Source organism: Panthera uncia, assembly GCF_023721935.1.
Source record: "Panthera uncia isolate 11264 chromosome C1 unlocalized genomic scaffold, Puncia_PCG_1.0 HiC_scaffold_4, whole genome shotgun sequence".
NCBI classification, from domain to species: domain Eukaryota; kingdom Metazoa; phylum Chordata; class Mammalia; order Carnivora; family Felidae; genus Panthera; species Panthera uncia.
In genome coordinates, this window is record NW_026057585.1 from 88,456,764 (window position 1) to 88,476,457 (window position 19,694).

The 19,694-nt window shown below is 44.0% G+C and overlaps 1 protein-coding gene across 3 annotated transcripts in view; it reads right to left on the minus strand.

Annotated features, from left to right (window-relative positions):
• Positions 1-19,694, minus strand: part of ZBTB40 (zinc finger and BTB domain containing 40) — an 80,355-nt gene that overhangs the window by 17,707 nt on the left and 42,954 nt on the right. For all 3 annotated transcript variants that reach the window (XM_049617858.1, XM_049617857.1, XM_049617859.1), the window contains exons 3-10: positions 19,369-19,502; positions 11,015-11,207; positions 9,977-10,119; positions 5,944-6,136; positions 3,136-3,272; positions 2,524-2,725; positions 2,036-2,169; positions 230-398 (exon numbers count right to left, since the gene is read on the minus strand). In XM_049617858.1, the coding sequence (XP_049473815.1) occupies positions 230-398; positions 2,036-2,169; positions 2,524-2,725; positions 3,136-3,272; positions 5,944-6,136; positions 9,977-10,119; positions 11,015-11,207; positions 19,369-19,502 (1,305 nt within the window). The remainder of the gene's footprint in view (positions 1-229; positions 399-2,035; positions 2,170-2,523; positions 2,726-3,135; positions 3,273-5,943; positions 6,137-9,976; positions 10,120-11,014; positions 11,208-19,368; positions 19,503-19,694) is intronic.

Here is a 19,694-nt window from a genome sequence, read left to right on the forward strand (position 1 = left end):
TACTTGAGACCCTCCTCAGACTCTAAAGTGATACCCTTGTCATCCTGACTCGCCGATACACGTGAAGAGCATCACTTCACACGTAGCCTAGGACTCCTCCGGGTACCGAGAGCATACAGAAGGAGTAAGGCAGCAATGGATGAACTCTTGTGCAAACTACTGCCTCTTCTCTCTAACAGGGGAACCACCCGCGGGCCTGGCAGGACCCCCACCCCGCTCTGTTCCTTACCAGTGTATGCCAACTCATGCATGACAGGCTGCAGGCCTGGGAAAGATCTGTGGACACTGCACAGGAGGGAACATATTTCAACGGCCGCGACAGATTTTTCCGTGGCTCTGCTCAGCACTGCTTTCAGGGAAGCTTCAGGGCTGGCTGTCTCAGGGGAAATGCTCAGAATCTAAATGAATAGCAGGAGACAAAGGTTTGTGGTTAGTATCGGCAGTTTTCTCCATGGTTTTCAACTTAAGGGAAAAAAGCTGATTTCAGGAAGGCACTGCTCTCTCTGTGACAAGTTTACATTTCTTGTGATAAATGTGGAGAACCCTCTTTTCCCCAAGAACAGGGAAATGGGCAAAATTTAAAAAAAAAAAAAAAAAAAGAGACAGATGTCAAGACAAATGTGCAAATACAAAGAAGGCACAGGCAAGGAAGCATTAAGCATTTTCTATGAGAAATATCTTCTCAGAAACCAGGAGTCTCCAAAAGAACTTTTCTAGATCTTAATATTAAAAGCTTGGAAAGCTGTAGGATTTGGTAGCTGGTGGTTCTGTCTTGAAGATCAAGATCATTTTTCATAATACATAATTGTCTCAACGTCTGGAAGTGATTCTGCATGATCAGTGGCCTCACATTTTTAGACACTTAGATGTACCCTTTTAAACATTTTCTTTCATGAAAAAACTCAGCTTTTTAAAGAAGGTTCAAATAGGGGCTTTAAAGAGGCCAAGAATATGATTTCAAAGCCATCCTCTTTCAGAATGTTACAGCTATTAGCAGAAAGAGTCAGTACACTGAGAAAATAAAGCTAAAACCATCCACAGATGGCCAAATGGAATTTTCGTTTGGGAAGACATTTCATTTCTGCTCTTTTCAAGCCTATCTAAATAAACCTGATGTCCCTGGAGGCAGGCCTGAGACTCATTAGCGAGGCTCAAACTCATCAACTGCAGGAGCCCCATTCCTGAAGCACGAGGCGAGTTGGAGAGAGCCTAGTGGTACATCTTTCCTCGGAAGCCCCAAAGAAACACGCACCACCTTCGTCACATCTGAGAGTCAGGCCAAGGTGGGGCTGTCACCTGTGCGGACAGAGCTAGAAACCAGCCCTTCTGCACACCATCCACGCCTACTTGGATTAAAAAGCACTACAGGTGAACCTGTAGTTGAATTTCAGTCCCTTTAGAATTCTTCCCCCCTGGAGAAGCACACGATCCTGGGCTGGACAGCCATGAATCCCCCCCCCCCTAGTCCCCACCTGGTTTTTCTGGGATGCAGGCCACACCGAGAAGCCTTACAGAAAATGAGCTGGCGCTATTTGCTACCCCATATGGGCAAAAGCTTTGTTCTATGTTTATCTTGGCTCTTCCTAGACGCCAGAACAGAGTATGTAATAAGACCAATTTTACTTTCCTCCCTTTGAAAGCAGTTGCGTCTTAGAACGTGTTGAGGCATAGTCTCATGGTTCCCTTTGAGTTTACCTAAGTTTAGACAAATGAAATACAGCTAGGTTTGAGTCACATGAGCCTGGGTTCAAATCCTGGCTTTGACTCTGACCAGCCAGAGCATCCCAGACATGCCACGGAACCCTTTGGAGCCTGAGTTCCCTTACCTATAAAATGTGGATGACATCACCTGCCACACAGAGTTGGGAGAATAAAAAAACAAAGAGGTGCCGCGAAGGGTTGGCTCAGCAGGCAACAGGCACTCTGCGGAATTTGGTGTCTCTCTTAGGAACAAGAGCATCCCAGGCCTGGTAGAATTCTCTGGAAAAATGTTTGTCATTCCTCCCCCCCCCCCCCCCCCCCCGCCCCCTCGCACCTCCTTCACAGCCTCTGCCAGCTGCTCCTCCTCTGCGGTAAAGCACTTGAGTCCAGTCCCTTGTTGGATGGCCTCTAGAATCAGTCTGCGATGCCTTAGCATGGCTTCTAAGGCCGCACTTTCTGGGTTGGTCGCTGAAAGAAAGGAGGATTACAAACTCATGACTGGAACTATGAACACCATTTTTCCTTCACTCCTTCTCAGCTCCACTCTTCATAGTGAGAATACACTTCACTGATCTTCTTCCTGGGGCTGGGAGTGGGGAAAATGGCAAACATCACTGCAATTACAGTATAATTAATATCGGCTTAGATTTCTGCATATTTTCAAAGGTTCACAAACCCCCATGTCCTTGAACAAAATTTCCAGTCCTTACTTCCAATGGTGGGGATGTGGAGGATGACCATAGAGAGCTCTTTCTAGTTTCTGGCAAGGCTGACGATCATCTCTACCAGGGGCAAAGCTAGGACAGAGATCAGGTAGCCTACCTGCCCGGAAGAAAGCATCGGCACCAGGCTCCCTTCGTATTTCCTCCATGAGCAGGTTCAATGGGCAGGTCTTCGTCTCCTGAGCCACCAGCAGCAGTTGCCAAATGGCTGTTGCAGAGACAGTCTGCTTTTCTAGAACTGCTGACATCAGAGAACTGAAACCACCCGAGCCAGAGTCCTGTTTCACAAGCTTCTCCATGACCTTCAAAATGTGGCACAAAAATACAGTGAGGGACTTTCTAGCCACCAGACAAGTGGCAAAGCTGCAAGTCGGGGTCCTGGGTTACAGTGGACGTATTTCTGGGGAGGGGTTTTTCAACATCCTTCACCTCCCAACCTGAGAGACTTTTATACAAGACCAAGTTCTTCACACTTCCTTCTGAATGCCTTTCTTATTACTGCAGAAGTTACAACTTCCAACTTATTGCTGTGCCCTAGAAATTAAATCATCTTGTTTTCTTTCTCCTCTACTGACTCCTTAGCATTTCTCAATATGGCTGTGTGTATATTTATGTAATATAAATATATTTTTAAAGTATGCATATATGTTCATCTTTTTTCCTTCTCTCATTTTACCCACCCTCCCTCCCTCCCCCCTTCTTTTTCTCTTACCTCTCTCTCTCCAGGGGCTAAACCCTTCATGTGTGGGATCATTTTTAGTAATGTCTGGTTGTCTGTGAAAATCTCCAAAAGGTTTTCGTGATATCGTCTCAACAGCTCAGTCCCATAATCATCAGGGCTTGCTTGGACTGCAGGGATATTAGCAAAACAATAATGTTTGTGACAACGAAACACCCCTACAGGTTTCTCCTACACAAGGTTAGGGGAGCTGACAGAGGAAGAGAGCTGAAATGCCAGCACTCTGTCTCCTCTAGAAGGCAAATTTGGCTCCCAGCTTGGGGCCTCATACACACGTGTTCAGCTCTCCTTTGGTCTACCCTTAAGCACTTGGTGCTTCAGGGTCGCAAAACCACTAATGCTTTAAAAGTCAGCGCTCAGTGGCAGAAGCTAGCGATTGCTCAACAGGGAGGTAATTAGAAGGCGCACTTGTAAGAGAGATCCAGAGGTACAGATTTAAGGGGTGTTACTCCTCGAGCCTGAGGTTGAGGATCCGTGCGGCAATCCAAAACACTAGCAGGCATGACTCAAGACTCTGGTAGTGAAGCTATACTTAAGTTTTGTGTATATGCCCTTTGAGCCAATCTGAAACTCTCTCTTAAACGGTTATATTTAATTTAAAAGAAAACTAAAAACCATCAGGCATTTCCTTTAGCTTTACAAATATTCTCCTCTTTGGCCCAGTAACTCCACTTCTGGGAATCATGCCTTAAGAAGGGGGTGCCTGGCTGGCTCAGTCAGTAGAACACCAGACTCTAGATCTTGGGACTGTGAGTTCAAGCTAGAGGTTGGGTGCAGAGATTACTTAAAAATAAAATCTTAAAAAAAAAAAAAAATTTTCAAAACACTTTAAAAAAGGGAGGTGGGGAGGAGGCACCTGGGTGGCTCAGTGAGTTAAGCTTAGTGGGTTGACTCTCGATTTCAGCTCAGGTCATGATCCTAGGGTCACAGGATCGAGCCCCGCATCAGGCTCTGTGCTGAAATGTGGAGCCTGCTTAAGATTCTCTCTCTCCCTCTCCCTCCGCCCTTCCCCCCATTCATGCACGTATGCACTTTCTTTCTCTAAAAAACAAGAAAAAATAAAAATTAAAAAAAGAAATGCTCTGAAGGGAAAAAGTCTGTGTACAAAAGTATCTGCCACTATATAACTTGTGATGATGATGAACAGAACACTTAATATTTACTGAGTGTCTATGATGTGCTAATATCATAAAAATCACTCATTTACTGAGTGTCTATGATGTGCTAATAAACGTGCTAAATATTGTACATATATTATCTCACAGTGGCCACAAAAATTAATGTAATGAGGGGCGCCTGGGTGGCTCAGTCGGTTAAGCGTCCGACTTTGGCTCAGGTCACGATCTTGCGGTCCGTGAGTTCGAGCCCCGCGTCGGGCTCTGTGCTGACAGCTCAGAGCCCGGAGCCTGTTTCAGATTCTGTGTCTCCCTCTCTCTGACCCTCCCCCGTTCATGCTCTGTCTCTCCCTGTCTCAAAAATAAATAAAACGTTAAAAAAAAATTAAAAAAAAAAAATAATGTAATGGGTACCATTCTTACCCCCATCTGAGGGAGGAGAAAATGAGGTTCAGAGAAGTTAAATCGTTGGCTCAGGGTCACACAGCTACAAAGTAAGTCAGGATAACAAACTCAGGTAGTCTTCTTTTTTTTTTTTTTTTTAAAGTTTATTTATTTATTTTTTAAATTCATTTTGAGAGAAAGTGAGCATGGGCAGGGGAGAGGCAGACAGAGAATCCCGAGCAGGCTCTGTGCTGCCAGCGCAGAGCCCAACGTGGGGCTCGATCCCACGAACCGTGCAATCATGACCTGAGCCAAAATCAAGAGTCAGAAGCTTAATCAACAGAGCCACCCAGGTGCCCCACGAACCCAGGTAGTCTTGATAGCCCTAACCATTACGCGACACATACCCCTAACAGGGCATGAGTAATACGCGATATATACACCCTTATGATGGAAAACTACATAGCCTTCAAAAAATAGGGTTACAGGGAGTTTTCCGAAATGTGGGGGAGAATGCTTATGGTATACTGGAGGAAATGATAAAATTATAAAATATGATAGAATATCTCAACATTGTAAAAATAATGTGACAAAATAGGTCAATGTCTTAACACTAAAATAATCAAGTGGTAGGGTCCGAGGTTGTTTCCTTCTTTATTTTTTAAATTGTTCAAGTCTATAAGTATTCATTATTTCTATAAGCTAGAAAAAAGTTCTCTCGTTTTCCAACTACCCTTTCTCTGAAAGCCCTGTCAGTTTCAAGTGCTCTGGGACAGGGGAGAACTGGCTAGACTTGGCCCATTATCCTAAGGGCTGGGACACGGACTCACTTCCCCCAGACAGAAGGTACATGAGGGGCTTAAGGTTAATCCGGGGGACTGCCAGAGCCAAACAGCACTCAAACGGGAGTGGGAAAATCAAGATCTGAGTCTTTGCTGCTTGTATTTACGAACACAGCTTGTCAAAACCATGCGCTCTGTGAGCCCGTCTGCTCCTTAGGCATTCACGGGTGCCATGTGAGGCAACCCTGGAAAAACCACACCTTAACAAACCCCGAACCACAGGAACATCATGAGGGAAACGTGATGGAGAAGAGCAATTCTCAGATTCCAGATCTTCACTCCAGAACTATGGAGGATCACTGATCTCTGACAGCTAGTTTCTGTTTCACGAGGGCATCTCCTACCATTATCTCATCTCCCCAGCATGGAGCCAAAAGGGTGTTTAAGCTCTAATTTTCTGGGAGAGGTTCCAGTCCAGAGAGCCGACAATTAACTAATACCTGTGGTGCCTGGCGAAGTGGCTAATTTCTGCAAATTCTCCAGCAGAAGGCCCAAGTTTGGGGACGTCGGTTTCACAGCCTGAAGGAGTTTTACCAAACTCTCTGCAGTCAGAGTCTTGTCTTCAGACATTCTGTGCAGCAGCTTTTCTACGGTCTCCTTGGGGGTCCCGCCCTCGCAGCAATTCAGGATCACCTGCAGCGGCAAGCAATCGGGCAGACACTGGTTACTAGCGATTCGCGGTGCATCTAACACACTGCTGGCGAGCCCAGCAAAACGGAAGGACGAGGCGCCCGTCCCCGGTCCTCCTCTGCCGTCTCTAGTGCCACTGTTCCCATGGTCTCTTCTTTGTGTTGTGTCAGTACAAATCCCGAGCATTCTCCAAACAAACGGCTCTGTGAGAATCCTTCCTTCTCAAATGCAGGTCTGTGTACATTCTTTGTTCCCCAGTGGTTTGCATTTTGTGAGAAGATTCCTGCACGAGGCCTATGTGGCAGAGCAGGTAGCTGACCTCTCACGTTGTTCTTCAGATCTGATTTGTTCAGACACAGACACAGACACTGAGAAACAGACTGGAAATTAATGAGTACAGTTACAGTGGTTTTCAGCCTCTGTTCAGTACAGTACATGACCACGGTAAGAGGCTGCAATTTCAGAGCAATCCTATTATTTTACTTCCTTTTACTTTATTTGCATAGCAATTTGAATGTCCAGATAAGTTACACGTTAGTCTGTGGCCTCCGAAATGATGGATTTAAAGTGCACTTCTGGATGGTTTTTCTCGTGGATTCTGCATTCTCGATCTCTCTTATCAGCTCTGCACATACATCAGCTCCAGTCGTCAGCCCCCACCTCTGCCCCCTTTTCTTCCTCGGTGTGCTAGAGGATTTACTGAGTCAAAAGGACACAGGGTTCCAGCAAAAGGTTGAAAAGTAAAACAAATGACTGTTATTTTACAGCTATTTTCCTATTAAAATAGTCCTAATGGACTACGACTCACTATGTGGAACTAGGCTCTTCTGGAACTGATAGATAATGTGGGAGATTATTTCAACACATACAATCTACAGATTCCCAGTAACCAAATTTCCTTTGGGAAAATGCTAGCTTTCAGGAGAAACAGTGAAGCAGGTCAGTCACAGTTGCATGCCAGAGGATGCCATTGTCAAATTAACTCCCATTGAAAAGTAAATGTAGTTATAAAACCAAATTGGTTTTACGTATACGAAAGGAACACCTATATACATACGAAAGGAGTGCATACGTTATAAATTAAGCTGTCATGTTCCTCGTCAGTACAGAACACAGTCATTCTCTTTGTTTAATGTCTAATATGTACTAGATTTCTACTAAATGAATCATAATTTAAAGTGAAAGTGTCTCTATCTAAAACCCATACTGATTTCACTGCTATGTCTTAGTTCCTAAGTAATTCTCTGATACATAATGAGGCGGCCAGAAACTGTCAAGAGTGGGTACAGGCTTTAAAGCCAGACAGGCCTAGTAGGAACCCCAGTCGTAAAATGTATTGCCTGTGTGACCCTGGGTGAGTTATTTAATTCTTTGAACCTTATCTTCCTACCTGTGGAAGAAGAGAATAACAACAGCCCTTGCACAGCGGTTATTAGGAGTCTATAAAGTGAAGTCGCTATTTGTAGAGCCCGACATAACTTCTGGGACACATGTGATCTTTAAACGATAGTGGCTATTGGTATGATTAGGAAGCACTATGCCCAGCGGTTAAGAGAACTGTGCTTTGCTTAGACTTCCTGAGTTCCAGGACTGGCACCCAGCAGCTGTGTCTTGGGGTGAGCTGCCTAACCTTCTCGAGTGTCTGTTTCTTCACCTTTATTTTATTGTCTTTTTAAATGTTTATTTATCTTTGAGAAAGCGCAAGTGGGGGAGGGGCGGGGAGAGGGAAATAGAGGATCCGAAGCAGGCTCTGTGTGACAGCAGCGAGCCCAGTGCGGGTCTAGAACTCACGAACTGTGAGATCGTGACCTGAGCCGAAATCGGGTGCTCAACCGACTGAGCCACCCAGGTGGCTCCTGTTTGGTCATCTCTAAAATTAGAGTAACATCCATGACGGCACGGAATTGCCGCGAGGGCAGAACTGAGGAATGTTTCAAAGGTCCTCAGCACACAGTAAGCAGTAAGTTAAAGACAACTGTAAGGTTACCCTCCTTGTGACTGTTTCCAATCCTGAAGTAAAGACATTTCTATTCACCATTTCCTACAGAACCCAGGGTATGGGTAGATAAGGGCCACGGTGCCTTGATTAGCATCATCCCGTAACAGGGAAAAGTTCTAAAAGGGCTGAGTGAACGCCCCACACCATGTCAAAACACGGTGGCGATTCGAATCAACATGCACCTCTACACTCCTGCTTTATTATTTTGCTTCAATTTTCATGAGAAGAAGTAGCTTAATGAAGCTCTGGTAGAACCCCGATTCTAAGAAGTGTTTTTGCGATTTAGAACTAATTTAAGTTCTTCTCCTTCAGTCCTTTCTGTCAAGTAAACTGAAAGTGACAGAAGAAAATGATAGCGTGGTCTGTCTTGGTGCAGGGAATGCGGCTCCGTTTGGGCTCTTCCTATAAATGCTATTTCACCGAGATAATGAAACAGTTCAAAGGACACATTCAATCCAGCTAATAACGAAAAGGTTTGAATGAGTAATCGAATGAAATCCCTAAACACAGGGAATCAGGTACTTCTCGAGCTATCAGCAACTTACTTAAACTGAGTGCCTGAAATTACATTTAATTTTAAGTCTCAGGAGAAACCAGAGGTTTAACCTTATTTTGTATATTGTCTTTCTCTAAGAAATGTAAAGGAGTTATAATTTTGGAAACAGAATTTATAGAACATAATTTTGAGATTACAGATTGCTCCCATTTGGTATGAAAAAACTCCAGTTTCAGATCACTGAAAACAGAGAATCTAGGTAGGAGCCAGTCTTCACTACTAATCCAGTGCTCAGCCATTCTACCACTACTTTCTAAACATTTTCTCTCCCCAACATACAAGCCACTTCCCATAGTTTTAAGAACTGATGCCACAGAAGTGCTCTGTCCCTGTTCCTTCCTTCCAGATATGAAACTATTTTTAGCACAAAGTTGAAATCAATAACACCAACAAATACAGTTATCTAGTTGACTTGAGAAGTCATGCTAGCAGTTTTATGAGGATTTGAGTAGCTGGCTGGTGGGAGAGTAAATTGGCACAACCTTTCTGAAGGGCAATTTGGCAAAAGAGAGCAAACACCTGAACATTTTGACACTCTCTGTTCCAAAATCTTACTTCTTAGAAATTACTCGAAGGAAAGAATTTGAGAGGTATGCAAAGATGTGTATGCAAGGATGTTCTCTGCCACCTCATTTATTATGGCAAAAAAAATTGGAAACAGATCTGCCGCCACAAACAACTAATGGATTATGGTGTGTCCGTTAAACAGAATACAATGCAGCTACCAAAATCCAGCTTACGGGGACGAAGTGTAGTCGCAGTACAGTAAGTAGAAACACCAGGTTATCCTGGCTACTAAGCCTGTCTCTGGGTGATTCAAACGAGAATACGGAGGGGCACGTGCTCCAAAACGTCAGCAGTGGTCACCGTGGAGTGGCGAGACGGTGACAGATTTGAATTCTTTTGTTTTTGCTGGTTTCCCCACTTTTTCCTACCGATGAACAGTGTACCCTTTCTATAAAGAAGGAAAGTGTCATAATAATTACAAATGTGCCTGGATGTTTTAACCTTTGAGGCAACTTTTATATTAAAAACTCACCGAGTCGGAGCAGGACTGTGCACCCACCCACACATCTAAGCGTTTAATTGTACGCCATGACGTGCGAGGCCCTCAGCAAGCTGCTGCAGGGGGTACAAAGAGACGTGGATCAAGAACGTGAACCTCAGGGTGCTTTCTATGCAGCGGGCATAGAAACACTGCAAGGGAGAAAATGCTACGTGCCACAGAGAGGTTAAAAACTGTGCTACGCAGATTCAGGAGGGAGGAAGAAATGCTTGACACGGTTACCCTTCTCTCAGCGCCAGTTAGGAGTTCCTCCTTGGCTGTTTCCAGGAACTCCAGGATGGGTCTCAGCTGTGTGACACACTGGATCAGGTCCTCTTTGTGTTCCAGTAACAGAGCAGACAAGGTCTTCCCCTCCTCTGTGCTCCCTGGGGGAGAAAGAGACACACACCAGAGAAGCTAGTCAATTTGAAGAAAATGACAGCATGGTTTGTCAAGAGAGATCTAACAGAATAGGAAAGTGATTCTCAGCCTATTTTGAGCACCCGAATGCAGAATCTCTTTTTGGAGAGGAAAATACTTTATTATTCTGTTTAAACTCTATGAAAGGAAAAATGTTTCATTTATCTGTCGAAACACAAAGCTGCAGAGCCAGCCAGAGGTTAACTTCTGGTTGGCAAGGCCACTGCTTTGTACCTAACCCAAGCGAGAGAAACTTCAGCCGCAAGTGCTGCTGGCAAACCAGTTCACGTGACCTGGGCGGTCAGAACACTGACTGGGACGTGTGGCTTTTTTTTTTGTTTTGTTTTTTGTTTTTTGTTTTGCTTTTCTGAATTTATTTATTTTTTTTTAATTTTTTTTTTCAACGTTTTTTATTTATTTTTGGGACAGAGAGAGACAGAGCATGAACGGGGGAGGGGCAGAGAGAGAGGGAGACACAGAATCGGAAACAGGCTCCAGGCTCCGAGCCATCAGCCCGGAGCCTGACGCGGGGCTCGAACTCACGGACCGTGAGATCGTGACCTGGCTGAAGTCGGACGCTTAACCGACTGCGCCACCCAGGCGCCCCTGGGACGTGTGGCTTTTTGAAGGGCAGGAGAACACGGACCGTCTGCTCCAACTTCAAGGTGTCGGACTAGTTAACTAGGGGATAGAAATGGAGGCTCAAGTTTAGGTTGTATATATTTAACAGGCAGCTTCTGGAATTACGGGCAGAACTGATGTGGAAAATCACTTCGTGGCAACTAAGCCACTGGAGCAAACTTGACAGCATCTTCCCAGAATAAAACTCAAGCCACTTGGGTGGACAGGGTTTTCTCCTACCTTTTGGCTGCGCTGCTTGTACGTCTTCTGGCTTTCTGTGTAACAACGCTGCCTTTACTGCAGGATTGGAATCTTGGTATAGCCTCAACAGAGACACGACAGTCTGAACATCCAGGCTCTCATCTCTTACTTTATCCAGGATTCTCTGGAATGCTGAACGTCCTTCTTCACCCTCAAGACACCCCATTATAGTCTGTGAACACAAGTAACCAACAAGAGAGATCAGCCGGCCACAAGAACCCCATGCTCTTCGGATTTGGAGAGTGAGGCCCTAACCAATTTGATCCCTGCCTGTTTGGCCTTTCTGTGGTATATGGCATTTCTGTGTCCCTTGCATGAGACGACATTGAGTGGGGGAGACGGGGAGAGAGGAAGGGGGAGCAGAGAGGGGTGCGGGGAGAAAATTAATCTTAAGCAGGCTCCACGCTCAGCACAGAGCCCGACACGGGGCTTGATCCAATGGCTCTGGGATGGTGATCCGAACCCAAATCAAGAGTAGGATGCCACCCAGGGGCCCCGGGCTCCTCTGACTTTGTAACACTGAAGCATTTGGTGTGGATAAGCACCGGCCTTTCCGACCCCTCCTTCTCAGCCTTCCTCATTGGCTTTCCTTCCAAACTTCTACCTATCAGCAGTACCAAAAACTGGTCTCAACTCTGTCCTTTTTCTTCCATTATGCTCTCCCTTTGGAAAAGCTCTCACACATATACTTTTTATATCACCTCTAGGCAGATCCCCCTGAAAGCTAGCTCTCTAATCCGAAGCTTTCCGTTTAAGTCTAGAGCCGCACAATTTCCACCAGAAACGCCTTATCCTCCAGAGGTCTTGGCACCAAGTGCCACCATCTGGACTCTTCTAACCCTGGAGTACTAAAATATCAGCCACTCTGGTGGTGAAATAAAACAAAATCAGCGGGAGGAAGGCCAACTGGAAAGAAGGGTTAATATTTCTATTTTAGCAATCATGGGTTTACTTTTAAAAATAAGGAACCGAAAGTTAATTTCACGTGCATAGCCTTTGTATTTCTAGTTGGCAAAACTATAACCTACCTTTGATGATTTTTAGTGTCGATACTATAAAAGAAGAGTTTTTGCACAAGAAAGCAAAAAGTTATGGTTTTCTACACACACAGACAACATGAAAGGATCTCATGAAAATCTACACTTGCTAAATTCATCTAGATAGTTATCAATTCTGGTAGTAATTACAGGTTTAAAATTTTTGTTGAGAGAGATGTTTATCCTTTTCTCCTCCTCCCAAATAAACAGGAATTAGGAACGAGTTAGGCTTTGTGTTTCTTGGCTTTGCTTGAGCTTGCTTTCTGATCACAGAATGGCTGTAGAAAGCCAAGTTAAACTTGAAAGACAAGGTTCCTAGGATTTTTAGTCAGGTACAAAAGTAAATTCAGATAAAACCCAGTTTAGGAATCCATATTAAGTGAATTAAGTAACTTCCAAGAACCTGAAGTAACTCATCTTGTCTCTATTTTAATAACAAGAGACAAACGAGATACCAACTCAGTTGAATGCTTAATCCCCTTCAGTCACATTTATTCAGCCTTCTGTACCTTTGTTGGTCCACCTAAAACCTCTTCAGAGAATGCCTTTTCCCTGATGGCAGTAGGAGGTAGGCAGCCTCTAAAAGGATCGCAATATCCCCGGCACCAGGTATTCGTGCCCTCAGGCTGAGACTGATGACATGCTTCTAAGGAAAAGAATATGGCAGGGGTCACGGGATGGCACTTCTGAGGCGAAGTTTCTAGGACTTCCGTCTCGTCTATGTGGGTGTTGTCCGTCTTGGCTCTCGAGGCAGGCTGCCGTTTTGTGAGCTGCCCTACGGAGAGGCCCACGTGGCGGGAACTATGTCTCCGGCCAACACTCAGTGAGCGGGCTTGGAAGTCAGTCTTCAGAACCCTGCCAACAGTCACGTGGGTGTACTTAGAACGAGACACTCCCCACCCCTACTCCAACCCAGCCCAGGCAGGGGCTGTCTGCGGCCTTGGCTGATGCACCCTGACACAGACCTCCTAGGCACCTCGAGCCAGGGGCTCGGCCAGGTATGCCTAGATTCCTGACCAACAGAAACGGCGAGGTCATAAATGTGTGCTCTTTTAAACTGCTAAATGTTAATCTGTTACAGGGCAACAAATAACTAACACAGACCCACTCAGTGCTAATGCCCTTACTAACTAACGGGTTTCTCCCTCTTCATTTTCACTTTCCTTCCACTCTTTCTTCGATGCATCTTAACCGATACAGCATTTAGCCGTCCTCTTCTATCCGAAGCCGGCGTTCTTTCACCCGAAGCTCTCTGAATATCCCGAATCCACCTCTCTCCAGTATCCAATTTGTCGGGCATTATCACATGAGCCGGTGGGGAAGAAAAGCTTTCATCAATGGTGGCATCTGATGTGCTTCTCATTATCCTCTCTGCTGTCTCCTCCTCGGCAGAACTGCTCAGCAGTGAAATTAAAACATTTGTTAACTTCATTGCTCAGCAGTGACGCTAGGGTGTGACCATCTGGGAAGATGAGCAGGGGTGGGCTGATGAAAGGGCCAGGAGGGAGCAGTCAGTTGCCTGGACAGCCCTGCTCTTTGCTCTTTCTTCCAGAACCTACTGGGGACCTGGCACCAGAGCCAGCATTTTAACTGTTACTCCATCAGCCTCCGAAGCTGCCTGGGGCTCCGCCGTGCGGTGAGCCCTTTTCTGAAATAGCGTATCTGCCTGAACAGAGGGTGTCACATACTGCAGCAGACTGAGGTTCACTTATGGCTATCGTGTACCAGAACTCTGAGAGATGAACCCAAAACCGAGTTTTGCTCTTTAACCATACACTTGGAATTCCTTGGATTCTTAGAGTTAAACGTACTTCAATAAATTCATATCAATTTATGGTCACACATGTACTCACAGAGTACTTTGATTTATGAACGAATTACAGGTCAGTAGATTTAAAGATGGGAGTTTCCTTTTAAAAATTTAATCTTTGCCTTGTACGAAGGTCTTTTAATTGAATTTACTTATTTTTCCCAACTGTCTGCCTACTGCCTTTGGGTCTGTTTGAGCTACGCTGTATTCTTGTTCACTCACTCCTCCCTTGAATGCCGAGCCAGATGACGGCACTAATGATACAGACCACACGAGCTCAACACCATCCCAGACACTGTGCATATATGCCGTCTCCTTAACCCCTCACATCAGTCCTAGGGGGCATTACTTCTACAACTACCTAAATGAGTCAAAGAGGTGAGGTAACCTGCCCAAGGCTGCATGGCCAGGAAGTAGAGTTCCCTGGAGGAAACACTGAGCTGATTCCATTGACCAGGAACCCTTTTCATAGTTCCAACTCCCAGATTTTGAGTATAACCAAATCCATTTACACTGCATTGTACTGGACTTACTAGAATCACTTTGAACACTGGGTCATATCTTGACCATCCGTAGCATTCCTCCTGGTACCGATGATTTGTATATAGACTGGTACACAGTAGGTGCTTAATAAATACTTGTTTAACTGCATGAAATTCCCTTGCCATAAAACCAATAGCCCTTCTACCTATGGCTGCATATCTTAGACTTAATAATTTGCAGAGAGAAGCTTTGGAAAAACAACAACTTATTTTCATTTCTCATAGGCCTTTAAAATGAATCCTATTAACTTCTCAACAGGGTCACCCTACAATGTCAGTGAACACAGTCCACAAGACACAGACCTGCACTTCTTGACAAACCTCCAAAGTAGTGACATGTTTGAAAACATCACATTCACATGGGAGACCTGTTTGCCTTTGAAACAAAGTTGAAGGAGAAAAAAATGCTACTAGATCTTAAGCTTTGGGAGTCTTTCTAGAACTTTAGGAGAAAAGTGGATCAAACAGCAAGGAAATCAATAGTAGAAGTTATCTCCTCATTCTAGTCATAGATTCACTCTGCTATATACACAACTAATTAAAAGCAGGGACATGGCTAGGAATAAAGAAAAAAGACAATTAAAAGTTCCTGCATTACAGCTGAAAAAAAATATGAGCTTGCCTTTAAACAGAGGTTTTGCTCAGCTCAGCCAGAAAGCCTGTTAAGGTCAGGATCTGCTTTTTCTAATGGGCAGCAATATTACACTGAGATAAAGACGGGCAGAAGCCACTTTCCCATCCCAGCACCCAAGAGATTTCTCCTTAATCAGTTTTGGCTTCGGTTGCACACAACCCAAGCAGCCCGGCCTCCTCTCATGTTGCCGCAATCACCGCTCGGGGAATGGCTTTGCCACCTTTCATCATGTATCTCAGGAAAGAGAATAATCAGGACACTAGTTGATGGTGTCTTCCTGAAACCCAGTCCAGGCCGGTTGCACACCCTATATCTGTGTTTCAGAAAAGGAACAGGCTGGTCCATCTCAACAGAATGCTCACAAGCCTTAACAAGCCTCAAAATTACACATCCAAGCACAGATTATTTTTAATGTTAAGCTGTCTTCTTAATGTTATGCTGATTAACCAAATAACAACAACAAAAAGCATTCAAAGCTCCTTGGGAGCTAAAAATGTTTAAACAGAAAAATAACAAACAAACTCCCAACCTTTACTATTGTAGCTGAAATGCAGACTGATGTTTCAAGTGAACCGTCTGCAGATGCTTTCAATACTGAGGCCTTCTGGGGATTCCCATAGTTTGGGGACTTCCAAAAAAATAATTACACGTGTGGCAGGACTTCTTTGCTATAGGGATAGGGATCCAGTCTTATTTCCTTTTCTTTTCCTAGCAACCAGCTCAATGCCTGGCACTTACCAGCTGCTCAGTAAATATTTGCTGAATCAGGGGTAAGCAAAGAGTAACACTTGGGAACAATGTGTGCTTGGTGGGCCCTCAAATCACTGAGAGGCAGCAGCACACTGTGACATCTGCATCATACATGAAGAATTGTGTGAGCCATGAACTTCTCTGACAGTGCTTCCGAGAAATGTGGTCTACAGATACCAAAGCAGCAAAACGGGGAGCCTGTTAAAGACGTAGATTCCCCAAACTCTACCACAACCTAAGAATCAGACCCTCTGGAAATGAGGTTTGGAGGTGTAAGTTTTAACAAGTACACCGGATAATTTTTATATACACTGACATTGTCCTAGAGACCGATGGCTTTGTACAAGACGCTACGCCTGCAGTTCAGGAAGGTACTTCCAGGCGGATAATGGTACCTATTTGAAAGCATGACTTGCAAATTAAGCTTAAAGAAACAGCGATCCATCCCATGTGTCAGAGAAAACGACCATGGAACGAGGATATCATAAGGCATTAAGTAAAAAACGGGTTTCAAAGTCAACTAGGCCTAAAAATAGAGAGTTGATGTAAAAACAAACAACAGCAGTCACCACCAACTGAGCTCTTTCTATGTACCCGACATTTTAGTGTGAGTTTTACATCAATAGTCTTTATTAATTTGACAACGATCCTGTAATGTAGGTGATAACATTCCTGTTTTAAAAATTAAGAAATTAACGTTTATAGAGATTAAGTTGTTTGAGAGCACAACACTAGCAAACGGGAGAGCTGAATAAAATAATTGTATATCCACACTGGAACTCTGCTCGGGCATAAAAAAGGAATAAACATACAATGACATGGATAGACCCCAGAAGAATTATACTGAATGCAAGAAGCCAGACCAAAAAGAATATATATTGACTATATGACTCCATTTGTATATAATACTCTAGAAAATACAAATTCACTTACAGAGAGAAAGCAGGTCACTATCACCCAGGGATGGGTAAGTTGAAAGGGGGGACGGGGGGAGAAGGGAGAAGGGATGACCAAGGGCATAAGTAAACTTAAGGGTGATGGATATGTTCAATATCTTGCTTGTGGTGATGGTTTCAGGTTTTAAAACTTATCAAACTGCACACTTTAAATATATACATCTTGCTGTATGTCAATCATACCTTAATAAACCTGTCTAGAGGGAAGTTATAAGTGACAGATGGGGCACCTGGGTGGCTCAGTCGGTTAAGCGTCCGGCTTCGGCTCAGGTCACGATCTCTGGTTCGCGGGTTCGAGCCCCGTGTCGGGCTCTGTGCTGACAGCTCAGAGCCCGGAGCCTGCTTCGGATTCTGTGTCTCCCTCTCTCTCTGCCCCTCCCCCGCTCACACTCTCTATCTCTCAAAAATCAATAAACATTAAAAAAGTGAGACAGAAGTACAGGGCCTAAGTACAAAGCAGCACTTCACCAACTCTATATTTTAATTTAATCTGATGCTCTTTAGCCGTTTTTCTTTTTCTTTCTGTAACTGAAAGGTTTATTATGTACTATAACAGACTCAGTTTTAAATACAGCCACCAAGTGATTTGTAGAGCTCTTACTCTCATCTCTAAAACTGAGAAAAAATAACATAAGCCTATAATGATCCCCAACAGTGAATCAGTGTTCTTTCCAAGTATTATTAATGTTACTGCCATCAAAAGATTAGGACAAGAATCAGGAGGGGAAAAAATGTTGAATGAAACCACGTACAGCAAAAATTTCTTGAGCATTTGTTATTTCCCGCACATGTTAGGTACCAGTGTTAGAAAAAAATGCTTAGGGGCGCCTGGGTGGCGCAGTCGGTTAAAGCATCCGACTTCAGCCAGGTCACGATCTCACGGTCCGTGAGTTCGAGCCCCGCGTCGGGCTCTGGGCTGATGGCTCGGAGCCTGGAGCCTGTTTCCGATTCTGTGTCTCCCTCTCTCTCTGTCCCTCCCCCGTTCATGCTCTGTCTCTCTCTGTCCCAAAAATAAAATAAACGTTGAAAAAAAAAATTAAAAAAAAAAAAAAAAAAAAGAAAAAAATGCTTAACACACAGTTCAAGCAAGTCCGTCCACAGGCAACACTAAAAATTTGGGTGTTGCTGGTCTAAGGGATGCTCTTGCTCCTCCATAACCAAAATTAAATGGAGAGGAAGTCCTAAGAGAACAAATGAAGAGATGTGTCTATAAGCTATCAAGGTAACAAACTAGTGACAAAAATGATACACCGAACAGTTAAGAGAACATCCAAGTGCAAAAATATAAAATCATAATGTCCTTCAACATAATCGGTACAAAGAATACCAAGGATTTGTACCAAGATACCAATCTGTAACCTCCCTACCAGAGTCATCAGGGTTAACCCAGTCTTATAAAAAGCTTCTCTCTCAAGAAAATAATTTACAGCCAACTACTGATTAACCACGGTCAAAATAAATACTTGACCTTGAATTTTTTTTTCTTTTTTTTTTTAAAGTAACTTGCTATGAATCGGGGAAATACTTAAATAGTAGAAGACATTTACTGCTTGGATTATGGTAACTAACAGCAACATGGGAGGCCTCCCCCACCCCACTCCACCCCTCAGATGAGCCTGCAGGCACAGTGCCCGCTGGCTGTGCCAGCCCCTCTCAGCACGGGAGGCACGGCTGGGTGAAGAGAGAAGCACGAGGAGTTCTAAAGTGGCCGTGGAATCAATCCTGTAGGTTCAAGATCTGAGGAATCAGGTAGTGGGAAGCCCACAGGTGGGGATGCGTCTCACCAAGATACTGAAAAGGAGAAAAGGTCAGCTAAGAAAAAGAGCATGATAAGCCATTGGGCGGTTTTCTGCCGGGCAATTCTTAAACATTTATACATACATGACAAATGTGTATCATTTTTACCCTATTGGCAGTAAAACCCAGTGTGCAAAGGAACAGCTAGCTCTGAAGTCAAAGTGGTTTGGTCTGAATTACTGCTCAGTCCTACGAGCTCTGTGACCTTGGCCACGTTATGTTACCTCCTTGAGACTGTTTTCTCTTCCATAGAATGGGGCTAGAAAAGAGTAAAATCCACCCTGGTGATTTCTGTCAGAATTAAATGTGATAACATGTGTCCCAAGTGTAGCATATTAAGTACTCAATAAATGTTCACCATTACTGTTTTGTGTCTGAAAATGGCTACCGTATTCCTAAACACTGACTACAGTTTACCATGTAAGGTTTGTATTAAATCCTTGACGTGCCACGTTTTGAGTATTTCTTGTTGTTCTGCTTTGGTTTTTATCATTTGATCTTGATTTGGGGTTATCCATGACTACCCTCTGCTTCATTTTACCCTTGATTAATCAGGAGGAAATGGTATGATCAGTTAAGCATCCTGGATCAAAACTGGTTGAAAGCTGGGATTCAGGTTTTGAAAGCACATTGCCTAGTACTGTTGCAAGACGGCTCTTTAGAGACTAAATGCCAAAAAAATTTAAGTTTGAAAAAATTGAGACCCGAGGTATTTTGCATTTTCATTGTTCTGCCCCATATGGAAGGCTGATCTGGTGTCCAGAGAACACTGGACACCAGCAAACAAACAAAACTCGCAGGACCTACCTCCTCCTGTGCACCTTTAATTTCTGAACATTCTTCTAGTCTTTTTAAAACGTCCTGGGTAACCAAGAGTGCATCAGAGAAGATACTTTCATTTTCTAGAAGAAAATTCAGCTGATGGCGTTTCCTCTCATACTCTGAGCGCAAAACAAAACATAATAAAAAAAAAAAAAAATCAGTGATTCATCATTTGAAGTGATTTTTAAAAGTTTAAGCTGATGACCTTTAGGGCACATACTGCATCTATAACTGACACCTGACACATCAGTTATGGGTAACAAAGAACAGTGTCTCTTACAGCTTCTTCCTTTGTGCCAGCCTCATCCTGG